Source organism: Leguminivora glycinivorella, chromosome 11 (genome assembly GCF_023078275.1).
Source record: "Leguminivora glycinivorella isolate SPB_JAAS2020 chromosome 11, LegGlyc_1.1, whole genome shotgun sequence".
Lineage (NCBI taxonomy): Eukaryota > Metazoa > Arthropoda > Insecta > Lepidoptera > Tortricidae > Leguminivora > Leguminivora glycinivorella.
Window position 1 is genome coordinate 19,288,059 of NC_062981.1, and position 14,625 is coordinate 19,302,683.

Here is a 14,625-nt window from a genome sequence, read left to right on the forward strand (position 1 = left end):
TAATTTTGGGTCCCAAAATTTGAAAATGCCCATTAATGACAAAAAGTCGGGAAGTCAATGTCGCGGCGCCAATCATATGCTAGCCCTGCTAAGCCGAGGCACGTTTTGGGCGCTTTGCCTCGCGACTCTCGCGAGGTGCCTCGCTCTGTGTGAACCGGCCTAGCCTAAATGGTAAACGTGTCGAGTGTGAAGCTGTGCACTAGTCAGTGAGCGGTACAGGGCGGCATGTGCTAACGCTATCGGTGCTCGGGCAGACGGGTGGCGCGGCGACCGGCGCGGCGGCGGCCCCGAGACCAGCCCGCTGCACAGTCACAGGTCTAGTACGTATCACACACACACACACATACACACAGTAGACTGTTCCTCCTTCCTAATAACGGGTTCTTAGCCTATTACTACTAGCAAAGAGGATCGAATATTATAGAGAGTTACTGTCAAAGTAAAATGTGTAATCACAGTGCATAGACTGCCATCCTTGACACAGGCTTAAAACTTTTGAACCTCAGTTTTGAAAATTGGCCCATATTCTTTGCTTGATATGTGTTAAAAAGTCAAATATTAATATTAGCGCCATCTAGCTGAGCGTACCCCAAAGGTGTAATGCCATCTAGGCCACCGTACCTTTTTCTGTATGGTACTGAGGTACGTTTTTTTCTTAGACTTTATCTGTCTATACGGAGTTATATATGTCTTTGCTACTACGTAGTCTAATCAGTTTCTATTTTAGAACTGTTAAAACGATTTCACGGCTGTCAATTTACATACAAACAACTCTTGATTCTCCGCTTATTTTCTTTTGTCTAAAAATAAATGCTATTAGATCTAGTTTTTCTAATCATCTTATGTTTGATGTGAAATAATTTATCCTAACCATCTTATTATATGGCGTATTAGATATATGATTCATATATCTAATACGCCATCATAACTGATTCAACCAATAAGCATTGAATCAGTAACTGTCAGCCCATATTTTGCTAGCCCTTTTCAAGTACACCAAAATTTAGAAACAGTTGGAATGATTTGTAGCACTTTTTAATGTGTGATTCGTCACATTTTATATAAGCTTAGGAAAGGAAGGAGGAAAACGTCATCGCAATCTCTCTGGGCGTGGAATATGACATTAGACTTTCGACAGATTTTCAGTTTTTTGTCAGTTATATATAAAAAGATTATTAATTTCATCCCTATGGTAGGTATATTATATGTATAAAAACTGAAAGTCTAGCAAATGTCAAAGCATGATTTCTAATCAAAATAATTCAGAATTAAATAAATATTTACATGAGTGACTAACTTTCGCTGGTCAATGGTATCAAAATATTTGGACAAACGAGTTAATTGCATGGCTTGCTACTAATGAATCAATTTATTTTTACTCTTTAAATGCACTAGCTAATTAAAAACTCTCCAAATAAAAAAAATACTGTGTTTCTAATTCATGAAGCATTTATTGGTTATGCTACATCAAGATTTCAATTTATATACTTCATAGAGGCACTTTAATTATGTACAATAAGAATGAAACATAGATATATACATAGTTATAGTATATTATTCAGGATCAGTTGCACCATACCATTTACCTCAGTTAAAAAACGCAAATGTTTGATAATGCTTAGTGCCGTCACACCTCGGAACTGGCGATCAAATATATGAAAGAGGCGCGTTCCTGGCACACAGTCTAAGCTCGTGTAGGTAAAGTACTATGCTTGTATGAGTGAAATATGACAGGTCGACTGTTCGCGTTTTTGAGGTAACCGAGAGGGGGTAGGCGGCACCTTCCGCGGGGAGCGGGAGTGGCCGTACTGTATACTCTTTATTATACTGTGGTGTCGTAAACAATTCGTCAACTATTGGTGCAACTGACCCTTAATTTTTCCTAAGTCAAAATAACCTTCTTTCAATGCGTAGGTGTGGCCTCAGACAATGAGCAAGAGATGGCGACCAATCCCCGCTCCATTGACCAGCCTGATGGCTTACAAGAAGCTACCTTCTTTGAGAAACTTGGAGCAGATACGGAAACCAAATTGGAAGACTTCTTCCAATGGTGGGGTTACCACATGGCGTCGAAACCTTGGATCGTACTTTTTGCCGGTAAGTTCTTTACAATTTCCTGGTAGATATGCCTTAAGACAAGCAAGAAAATGGAAATAGACTCGGTCCATCGACCAACCTGGTGGTTTATAAGAAGCTACCTTCTTCGAGAAACTTGGGGCTGACACGGAAACCAAGCTGATACCATGGCGATACCATTTGACTAAACCTTGGATAGTTCTTTTTCCTGGTAAGTTACTCTTTGTAGTTTCCTAGTATTTTGATGTGGCTTCAGACAGCCCACCGACTGGCTTCAGTCAAGCAAGAAATGGAAACTAAGCCTTGACCTTCGTACTTTGACAGTAATTGTGGCTTCAGAAAAGTAAGAAAATGGCAAACAACTCGAAAAGAGTAAATTATACTAATATGATTGCAATGCCAGTTTCGTTTTCTATCAACCCCTTATTTGCCAAGAGTGGCACTGAAACTTTAGTAGTTTCCTGTGCTCTGCCTACCCCTTCATGGGATACAGGCGTGATTGTATGTATGTATGTATGATTGATTCTCTCTTGGCTTCAACGACTGTTTGCTCTGGAGCAATCGGGCTTCTTTTCATTTATCTCTAATGATACAAATAATGAACCACTTTTCTCCCCCAGGTCTCTGTGTGGTCGTGGGTCTCGGTCACGGCATCTACTACATGCAAGTGACAACCAACCCAGTCGAGCTCTGGGCCTCACCAACCTCCCGCTCTCGTATAGAGAGAGAATACTTCGACTCGCACTTCGAACCCTTCTACCGGACTGAGATGGTCATTATTAGGTAAGATAAAATAAATAAATAAATAAATATTATAGGACATTCTTACACAGATTGACTGAGGCCCACGGTAAGCTCAAGAAGGCTTGTGTTGTGGGTACTCAGACAACGATATATATAATATATAAATACTTATATACATAGAAAACATCCATGACTCGGGAACAAATATCTGTGCTCATCACACAAATAAATGCCCTTACCGGGATTCGAACCCGGGACCGCGGCGATATAGATATTACATAAGATAACGTTGGACACTGCCTCGGTTGTTACATGCATGTCACAACCAACCCCGTCGAGCTCTGGGCCTCACCAACCTCCCGCTCTCGTATAGAGAGAGAATACTTCGACTCGCACTTCGAACCCTTCTACCGGACTGAAATGGTCATCATCAGGTAAGATATTACATAAGATAACGTTGGACACTGCCTCGGTTGCAACAGGCATGTCACAACCAACCCCGTATCTATTAATAATCTATTATTACTACAAATCTTGGCTACTTTTATATTGACATTCAGACTGACATTCGTATTAGGCGATTGAGCGCTGGTAGCCTAGCGGTATGTACGTGCGACTTTCGTTCCGGAGGTCGCGGGTTCGCATCAATGAGTTTTTCGGAATTTATGTGTGAAACTAGCTTTTACCCGCGGCTTCGCCCGCGTAATAAAAGTATTCTTATTGAAACGTTTACAAAAAATAAGATTTTCATTTGGAGTAGGTTTCTTGTAGGCAATTCTCGACTGGGGGGCCATTGTAACTGATCTATTTGCTGTACGGTCAGCCAAGAACCTTACACTGCTTTTTGGCTGACTGTACCTTACACATATTACTATTGTTTTAAAAGAAATTCTTGCAATGATTGTAGAATTGTTACACAGCGACCACAGCGTAGGTAGTAGGTACGAATATGTATGTATTTTACCTATATAAATATTTATACTGGGGAAACTTCATACAACCCACATAGCCAGTATCTCGACGCTATGGTCGGTAGGGTAAAAAGTACTTCCTTGCATTATCGCTTACAATTTTTTCCATTTTGCTTATACTTATTGCAAACGTAAACATATAAAAGGCAAGCAAACAACGATCTTCTTACAGCACATTGAATATAATAGTTATCACGGATGCGGGATACTCGCCGATGCCTACGTACTAATCTCTTACCACTGAGCCACCTGCATTTTACACTGCCTAGATATCGATTGCCGACCGATTATTCCGACCCCTATCCCTATCCCTATCCCCGTCCCTCCCCTATCCCTATCCCCGTCCCCGTCCCCTATTCCTATTTCTATCCCTATCCCTATCCCTATCCCTATCCCTATCCCTATCCCTATCCCTATCCCTATCCCTATCCCTATCCCTATCCCTATCCCTATCCCTATCCCTATCCCTATCCCTATCCCTATCCCTATCCCTATCCCTATCCCTATCCCTATCCCTATCCCTATCCCTATCCCTATACCTATCCCTATCCCTATCCCTAACCCTATCCCTATCCCTAACCCTAACCGTAACCCTATCCCGTTCCTGTCCCTGTCCCTGTCCCTGTCCCTATCCCTGTCCCTGTCCTTGCCCCTGTCAAATTATCATGCTAGGAGGTGAACTTTGAAAAATCCTTTCTTAATGCTCCTCTTATGGCTATTTTGGATATTTTAACCCTATTGCACTACAACAGGGGAGAAAATTTCTTTTCCACCTCATTAGATTTTAAAATCGTTGTATTTATCGTGATCAGCGACTCGATAAACCATAGAAACGATACCCATATTGTGTTTTTGACTTTACCCCCTTTGCACCCCTTTAGGGGTCAAATTTTCAAAAAACCTGAAACATGTATTTAGTAATATGTTTTAGGAATCCTCCTGTGAAGTTTCGTATAAAATAGTCAAACTAATCTTGTTTCCCCATACAAACTTTGAACCCCCATTTGAGCCCCTTAGGAGGCGAATTTTGAAAAATCCTTTCTTAGTGCTCCTCTACACTATATAAGGAACCTATGTGCTAAATTTGACATCTCTTAGGGCCAGCGGTTTCGGCTGTGCGTTGATATGTCAGTCAGTCAGTTAATATCTTCTTTTATATATATTTTTGATATTTAAACCCCATTGCACCACAACAGGGGAGAAGGTATTTCACTTCCGCCTCGTTAGATTTTAAAAACGTTGTATTTATCGTGATCAGCGACCCGATAAACCATAAAAACGATACCCATATTGATTTTTTGACTTCATCACCCCCTTTTCACCCTTTTAGGGGTTAAATTTTCAAAAAACCTGAAATACGTATTCAGTCATATGTCTTAAGGAATCTTCCTGTGAAGTTTCGAATAAAATAGTCAAACTAATCTTGTTTCCCCATACAAACTTTGAACCCCCATTTGACCCCCTTAGGAGGTGAATTTTGGAAAATCCTTTCTTAGTGCTCCTCTACACTACATAAGGAACCTACGTGCCAAATTTGAAATCTCTAGGACCAGCGGTTTCGGCTGTGCGTTGATATGTCAGTCAGTCAGTCAGTCAGCTTCTTCTTTTATATATTTAGATGTCATTTGATATTTGCCAGTCGCTTTTCAGTGAAGGAAAACATCGTGAGGAAACCGGACTAATTCCAATAAAGGTCTAGTTTACCTTTCGGGTTGGAAGGTCAGATGGCAGTCGCTTTCGTAAGAACTAGTGCCTTCTCCAAATCTTGGGATTAGTTGTCAAAGCGGACCCCAGGCTCCCATGAGCCGTGTGGCAAATGCCGGGACAACGCAAGGAGGATGATGATTCGTATTAGGCGATTCTGCAAAACCTCTTAGGATTTTGAAGAATTAGTATGAATGTCAGACAGAAATTTTACATGTCACATTGAACTTGAACTTAGCTTAACACCCTATCGCATATCTTATTGGATAGTTTGCATAAATTACATTGTACATACTAATGTATTTGTTTTGTTTTCAGCGCTAAGGGCCTGCCAAAGATTGAGTATGTCGATGAGTTTAACGAGACCACGACTTTTGGCGCCGTGTTCAATTCCACCTTCATGCTAGAGGTGTACGAATTGCAGAAGAGAATTATGGGTGAGTTCCATGTTCATCTAGCAGTAGTATCAGTATACGTGCATCATGCATGGACAATTGACAACGTTTCAAAATTTTCAATGTTCCTAAATCGAAAACCATTTCGAGATATACGCTTGTAGATCACATAAATCATTTTTTTAATTTTTTTTCCGCATTTTTAGTATAAAAAATCTTAAAAATAGTTTAAAGGGGAAATGACGTCAAATAGCTGATTTAGAGCTGCCACTATATAAAAAAAAATCTTCCAGTTGGGATGTCACTTGAGTTTGACAGTGAAACTTATCACAGTTCTCAGACGAAGGATACTATAGACTTGACACAAGCGTACACCCGTAAGGGACAGATATAGAATAGAATAATGGAGCGAATTTAAGAATCACTTTAAAAATGGCTGACAGTTTACCATAAACAACCTACGTAATTTGGGCGGATAATAAGCTTGACAAGTCACGTCCTTATTGTTTGCCACAAACTCGTTTGTGGCAGCGGCGAAAAAGTGAAACTATGACAAAGACAAAAAATAACATTTTGCTCTCTGTCACTCTTATTATAATTTGTATGTGACCATCTCGTTCGGTAGAGGTATTATTATTTGGCTGTCTAGTCTATAGTATCCTTTGTTTAAGTCACAGTTCGTAGCAAAGATATTAAAAAAATCATGGCTTAGTCTATGATTCGTAGTCATTCACTAGTGGTTGACAGTGACACTTGACAATCAGACATACCAGACTGTTTAAGCTGACTGTTAAAACTTTTTTTTTAGGAATGATTTTGTCGTTTTCTTAGGTGTATGAAACAACACATGTGACGTCACGAAGCTGTGTCTTGACGTTTGTAACTTACGCTCTTTCTGCTCGAAGCAGTAATAAAAAGGGAATTTCTCATTAAAATAGCAGTTTTTGGAAAAATAAAAAAATACGTGTATATTTTAGTATTGAGTTCTTTCAAACCAAACAATAAAAAGTAGTACTCAAAAATATGAAATATTGTCAATTGAACACCTTATGAAGGATAGGAAAATTTGAAAATAGTATTTCTTTTATAGAAGGGTTTACTGAAAAAGGGCTGACTCTTAAGAAGAAAAGTCGATTGTAATAGTAGTAACACACTTTATTGCACTAAACATGTAATAACACAATACATAGAAATACAATCAGTTCGTACAAAAGTGAACTTATCCCTTTAAGGTTTGAAATTAAATGAAATGAAATTCTTTATTCCTCAATTTAGGCATTCACATAATGCTCTTATGAAAGTCAATGGGTACCTACATTTGTACAAAGATCAATAAATTTAACAAATTATTACAAATGAAAATACAATTTAAATTGTATAAAGCAAAATAATATTATTTTGGTTTGTCACTTAAATACATAGCCGCGGCTATATAGCCTTGCGGCTACAGTACCAACATTTATACGTGAAATCTCTTTCAGACCTCGGCAACACGTCTCGCCTAGAAAACGTATGCTTCGCTCCGCTCGCGTCGGCCATCAACCCTACCGTCACCGCGGACAAGTGCGCCATTCAGAGCGTCTGGGGATGGTTCCAGAACGATCCAGAAGATAACTTCGATGTAGAGAATAATGCGTACTTGGGCAAGATCTTGAAGTGCACACAGTGAGTATTGAAATTTTTTTGTAACATGGAAGTCTTTTTATAGGTTTTCGGGGCGCAGATTACAATATCATCGTCTGTTTTTAATTTATCGTATGGTGTAACATGTAAGGATGCTAGTTATTAATATCCAAAAGCGCGATCAAGGCTTATGGTCCCCTAAGCTACGATGGAACTAGCTTTTCACTCGTTCTCGTCCAAAAAACCTATGCTTCGCGCCGCTCGCCCTGCGTCACCGTCCACTGTGTTCGATCCGCTATTTTACTCGATCTCGACTTTTGCACAAAAATATTGTGTATTGTATTAAAAGTCACTATGGTACTGGATCTCAAGGTTTTGAAGCGAAGATTACGAACCTTTTGTCTCTTTTGGATACTAAAACGGCGACTTGTGGAATTTAATTATAGAAACTTAAAAATCTCCGTTTACAGAAACGCCTACGATCCCGACTGTCTCTCCACGTACAACGGTCCTGTACTGCCGGCCGTCGCTTTGGGTGGTTTCTTGGCTCCTGGCGAACAACTTACTGCTCAGTCTCGTTTCCACGAGGCCACGGCTCTTATCCTGACCTTTTTGGTCAACAACAAACATGACAAAGCCAAGGTATGTTGTCTACCCAATATTTTTGATACAGAAACGCATATGATCCTGAGTGTCTGTCCATATACAACGGTCCTGTGCTGCCAGCCGTCGCTTTGGGTGGTTTCTTGGCTCCTGGCGAACAACTGACTGCTCAGTCTCGTTTCCACGAGGCCACTGCTCTTATCCTGACCTTCCTGGTGAACAACAAACATGACAAAGCCAAGGTATGTTGTCTACCCAATATTTTTGATATACGAACATATGATCCTGAGTGTATGTCCATATACAACGGTCCTGTGCTGCCGGCCGTCGCATTGGGTGGTTTCTTGGCTCCTGGCGAACAACTTGACTGCTCAGTCTCGTTTCCACGAGGCCAATGCTCCCATTCTAACCTTTTTTTGGTTAACAATAAACACAAAGCCAAGGTATGTTAGTAGGATAACCCACTAACTGGTATGTCTACACATTTATATTTCGAGCGCGTGTCTTTTAATTCGACAAATAGCTAAAGGCGAATTGAGTAAACTGACGATGACGTTACGTCGTATAATATCGACTAGCCACATTGATGAACACACTGGCACGGTGATGTAAAAACGTACCCCCCATAGTGTAAACAGTCAACAATCAAAAATGAAACTCGTTCACCTACAGTTTTCTCAAAATAGCTGATGTCTCTGGTGAAAAAATTGTTTATACCGATTTCTTCATAAGCTGAAAGAGAACTATGTTTTTTATATTCTTAACATATTTCTATTTCTAGTTACCAAAGGCAGGCTTGATGTCATAATTTTATTTATGTCTTAAGTCTTAATTGATGTATATTCTTAATTTTAATCATTATTTCGTTCTAAACCATGTTTTTTTATGTTATTCCAGCTGGGCCCAGCGCTTGAATGGGAGAAAGACTTCATCACATTCATGACCAACTACACCAAAAACGAGATGCCTCCGTACATGGACATCGCATACACCTCCGAACGGTCCATCGAAGACGAACTATACAAAGAATCTCAGTCCGATGTGTCTACTATACTTGTGTCGTATTTTATAATGTTCGCCTATATCGCTATATCTCTTGGACGCTTCACAACTTGTGCGAGGTTGCTGATTGACAGTAAAGTCACTCTTGGTCTTGGAGGTGAGCTATATAATACTAAATTTTCCCGCGGCTTCGCTCGCGTTAGAAAGAGACAAAAAGTAGCCTATGTCACTCTCCATCCCGTCAACTATCTTCACTTAAAGGTTACGTCAATTCGTTGCTCCGTTTTGCCGTGAAAGACGGACAAACAAACAGACAATCACACTTTCCCATTTATAATATTAGTAAGGATTTGAACGATGTAGGGACGTTAGGCGAATACAAGGAGTCACAAGTCAGACGCGTCTACTATACTTGTGTTGTACTTTATTATGTTCGCGTATATCACAATATCTCTTGGACGGTTCATAACGTGTGCTAGGTTGCTGATTGACAGTAAAGTCACTCTTGGACTTTGAGGTTATTTTTCTGGATTCCGTACCTAAAAAAATCGAGACCATTATAAGATCGTTATGATTCGTCTGTCAGTAATGTCCCATTGTCCCAAGAACGCGTGATTAAAATTAAAACCACACACTGAGGTTGACGTCCTTTGAAATCCTTATCATGTGGTACATTATCTTAAGAGGGGGTCGTACGAAATCCTCGAAAAGTGCATTCGGCGTTTAACAAATGCTGCTCACATTTCTAAATTAAATGAAATAAAATAAATGGAGTTATTATCTTAAAGAGTGTGTCTACAACTTTTGACTATTCAGAATCTCTAATTATTAAAGGTATAATAAATAAACCCACGCAAAGTTGACCTAAAATGAGAAAAACGTATGTCGCCGTTTAGTAAACTTTGTTAAAAAAATTCAATACTTTAGTTATAACATTAAGTGATTCTAAAAGCCAGATAAATGGACTAGAAGTTTTGAGGTTTTTTATATTTTTCCTCTCAAAGGCAACAAAGAAATTTTACCTTAAATTTAAACTATCGTAAAATTTCCATACATTCGCCATTGCTGTCAGAATTCTCCTTTCGATTAGATGCCGTGAGCGGCTCGTCGGAGGCAGACGTGTCGCCGGTCGCTCCGCGTTGACAATTAAATTTGACAAATATTTTGACAGAAAATAGTGTACGTACACGAAAAACCATACCAGTGTAAAACTGTGCTCAAAATAAATAGGGTAAATCAAATATGTCAGGTGGAGATCCAATCTCATTTAAAATTTAAAGGTGCATGGCTTGTGCATAAAAAATAAATAAAAATATATCACATTATCAAAGAAAATAACGAACACAACCGAATGAGTATAAATGATTTCATTCTAGTTCGGTTAAATTGAAAAAAGTTTAATGTTTTGTTTTACTCATTGGAATACATTTTCATTACGCTGGTATTAACAGTACGTCATTTTAAAAATATATATGACAGTACGTACGTCAAATTTTGTCAACCAAACTTCACAGGTTGTATGTAAACAATTACAATTTAATTTATTCATACATATTCAGATACGTATTAATCGATTCTTACTTAGAATAGAAAAAAGGGGAATGCGAGCGGGTATAGGTATAGTGCTTCTGGTTCAAATTTAATTGTGTATATAAAAAAAATGACTCAATTTCATTAAAGATTTACTCTGTGCATACCGCGAACACGTAACCGTAAGTTGAAAACAATAATAATTATAAATCACCTAAATACATCGTTGTTTACAAAGCGCTTGTTTTGAATGGCACTTCTCCACTCAACTAAACCAAATATTCATGGAACACCAGCTGGTGACCAGCATAAATGACTATGAACAGCCGTGCAAAAATATCTGATTTTCTATAGTGGGCCATAACATAAGTATATGACGACATGTTCCCGGCAAAAATTTGTGATGCTCCGTGACCGGCAAAAACATCGTCTCTCTTTCTAGCGTCTCGCGAGCGTATAGCGTCGGGCCAACTGTATGGAAAAAGACGCCGCGTCAGCGCGGCTTAGCCATACAGTTGGCCCGACGCTACGATCGCAAGACGGTAGATGTGGGAGGGTCCTTATCCGCATACATATCTGATCGGGTCGCTTAAAAATATTTTATTCTTTATAAAAACCTAAATTACACTTTCACCCGCATAAATATCTATCCATTGTTAAAGCAAATATATATCTTACGGGCTAGAAATCATTAATATGTAATTAAAGTGCAATAATAAACCCTACCTGGTTGCCTTACAGCCGTAAATTGTATGAGGTGATTTGACAGTTCACGAAAACGAGCCTTTATACAAGCTTTTATTCAACTTGCCTTGTTAGTAGGTATGTTAGTTTGAGTCAAAACGTAGAAGCTAAATTTGACCCACTTTCCGGTTTCCAATTGAGCTGAAATTTTGCACACCTATGTAAATCAAGTGACAATGCAATATTATGGTATCATGGAGCTAATCTGATGATGGAGCAGAAAGGTGATCATAGGAACTCTGTTATGAAACGTCGTATACCCATTGAGTCAGGGGTTTTTAAAAATGTCTCGGAGAGCAATAAATATTTTTTTTGCAAAAAAAAACTTATTATAAATTGGGAGGTGTAATTTTTTATTATCTCTTACATAGCATTAAGACGAAAAATCGACCAAGAGCGCGTCAATGTAGGGTTTCGTAGTTTCCGACATTTTACATAATGACAATTTTTAGGGTTCCGTAGTCAACTAGGAACCCTTATAGTTTCGCCATGTCTGTCTGTCCGTCCGTCCGTCCGTCCGTCTGTCCGTCTGTCCGTCTGTCCGTCCGTCCGTCCGTCCGTCCGTCCGTCCGTCCGTCCGTCCGTCCGTCCGTCCGTCCGTCCGTCCGTCCGTCCGTCCGTCCGTCCGTCCGTCCGTCCGTCCGTCCGCGGATAATCTCAGTAACCGTAAGCACTAGAAAGCTGAGGTACCAATATGTATATCAATCACGCCAACAAAGTGCAAAAATAAAAAATGAAAAAAAAATGTTTTATTAGGGTGGGGGCTGAGATTTTTTTTAATTCCAACCCCAACGTGTGATATATTGTTGGATAGGTATTTAAAAATGAAAAAGGGTTTACTAAGATCGTCTTTTGATAATATTAATAGTTTCGGAAATAATCGCTTGTAAAGGAAAAAAAAGTGCGTCCCCCCCTCTAACTTTTGAACCCTACGTTCAAAAAATATGAAAAAAATCACAATAGTAGAACTTTATAAAAACTTTCTAGGAAAATTGTTTTGAACTTGATAGGTTCAGTAGTTTTTGAGAAAAATACGGAAAATTACGGAACCCTACACTGAGCGTGGCCCGACACGCTCTTGGCCGGTTTTTTTTTTTTAATTATAAATGGGCTTACTCTTGACCACAGACTAGCCAAAGGCAAAGACGTGGCCTACGATGGAGTGAGCTCGCCCAGAAGATGCCTGTTCACTCTTGACAATTTAATAAATATCGTAATTTGGGGTGAAAAGGGTTCCGGGGGTATATAATGTTATTATATTTCTTGACATATTCCTTCTATTTTCCGCAATCAAAGTAGGAAAATAATATATTATGTTTTTTTTTTATTATTATTATTGGTATTTAGGACAACAGCCGTAAATATTCAACTTACATAGGTATTTTTACATAGTCTTAGGCCAATAACAGTTATCTGTTGAATGAAAAGTATTATACACAATATGTTACTAAAAAAAAATGTGTTACATATTTAAAATTACAGTGAAAATGTGCAAGCCACACATTTTTATTTACAGTTTCATGTCTGTCAAAGTTGACGTTCAAATTTATTGGATTTTTACTCATTTTAATCGTTCATTATCCTTTTGAATGTGTATACACTTCTAAAGTTTATGTATAACAGAAAATCATAAGACATATTTTCATTTTTATAATGGTTTTCATGAAGAAAGCGATGCAACTGTGTTGGGGAATTTTTACGGGATGAATAAATATCCGCGGCCTGAGGGGTGAATGGGATCAGGAATGGGGGGAATCGGGTCGCAAAGGGGTGAATAGGTTTACGAAGGGGCTGATTAGGGTCGGAAGAGGGGTGAATTGGGATGTGTGGTCAATGCTTGTCACATTGTATACAATAACTTACCTAAAGTGGTATTTTTATGAATGACCTCTCTGTATATGGACGCAATTTATACGTCAATGTATTGCTTCGTAGTTAGACTAGATACAAGAAATTAACACTTAGAAATGTTAATCACACTTCTGTCTACCTCCACGTTTCTACTTAAGTCCGCAAAAATCACCCATGGTTGCTATAATATAGACGGATTACTTTAAAATAAAAATCATAAGTATGAAACTATACAACTAGGGAAGAAATACATACATACAATCACGCCTGTATCCCATAAAGGGGTAGGCAAAGCACATGAAACTACTAAAGCTTCAGTGCCACTCTTGGCAAATAAGGGGTTGAAAGAAAACGAAACTGTGACATTGCAGTGACAGGTTGCCAGCCTCTCGCCTACACCACAATTTAACCCATATCCCAGAAGAAATAAAATTATTTTATTGAATCATTTTTGATTTGTTCTTTTTCAAGTTTATATAAATAATACATTTTCAATTCGCTCAAAGGTTGGAAGAGATCCCTTATAGGGATAAGTTCGCCTTTGTACATCATAACTATACTGTATTTTTATGTCCTAACTTGTCTTATGTACAATAAAGTGTTCACATACATACATACATATTTGAAATAGATATCATACACGAAAGAAAAAACGACAAGGCCCACGGTGGCTGAGCCGGGAATCGAATCCGGGTCTTCAGCTTACGCAGCTAACGTTATTACCACTAGGCCATCAGGCCAGGTTAAAAAAACCGGCCAGATGAGAATTTATTTTCGCACAATTGTAAAACTAAATTATTTTTACTAGTTACCTCCAAAATACCAAATAAAATTGGGCTACATAGTACATCGTTTTCTGAAGATTTTGGGTTCATGGGGTCGGAACGGGTATAACTAACGTAATTTATGGTGAATTGGGCCAAAACCGACTTTTGAACGTCGATAGCCGTTTTTTATATGTGCCATGCTAATTTTTTACACAAAAAAATCTTCCGGTAGTGTGAACTTCGGTTTGTCTTTGAAAATATGTCGTTTTATTTAGTAATTTTCGCTCACCCTAACGTTGGAGTGAATAGGGTCGGGAAGGGGGTGAATAGGGAAAAGGGTTGACTCTTTCGGATTGCGAACAAAATATGACCTGTCACGAGCGTATTATATTTATTTTACCAAAAAATAAGGATTAAATATGTTATGAGTGGTCGGTAATGAAATCTACACATATTATGATAACCCTTAACCAACCTTTATAGTTAGATGGTGCTCTGACGCGGTGAATAAGTATGGTCGTGGGCAGTGCGGATAACGTGTCAAAATATAAGCATAGTTTATTGCTATTTTTCATGTTTAAATAAACTTATAAACTAACGTAGTGGGTATTAAAG

General features: G+C 38.7%; 1 protein-coding gene across 3 annotated transcripts in view; it reads left to right on the top strand.

Annotated features, from left to right (window-relative positions):
• Positions 1-14,625, top strand: part of LOC125231018 (NPC intracellular cholesterol transporter 1) — a 138,671-nt gene that overhangs the window by 90,633 nt on the left and 33,413 nt on the right. For 2 of the 3 annotated variants that reach the window (XM_048136356.1, XM_048136357.1), the window contains exons 7-13: positions 255-320; positions 1,915-2,097; positions 2,697-2,859; positions 5,814-5,932; positions 7,372-7,555; positions 7,984-8,155; positions 9,014-9,275. In XM_048136356.1, the coding sequence (XP_047992313.1) occupies positions 255-320; positions 1,915-2,097; positions 2,697-2,859; positions 5,814-5,932; positions 7,372-7,555; positions 7,984-8,155; positions 9,014-9,275 (1,149 nt within the window). The remainder of the gene's footprint in view (positions 1-254; positions 321-1,914; positions 2,098-2,696; positions 2,860-5,813; positions 5,933-7,371; positions 7,556-7,983; positions 8,156-9,013; positions 9,276-14,625) is intronic. The other variant, XM_048136358.1, reaches the window with a different exon arrangement.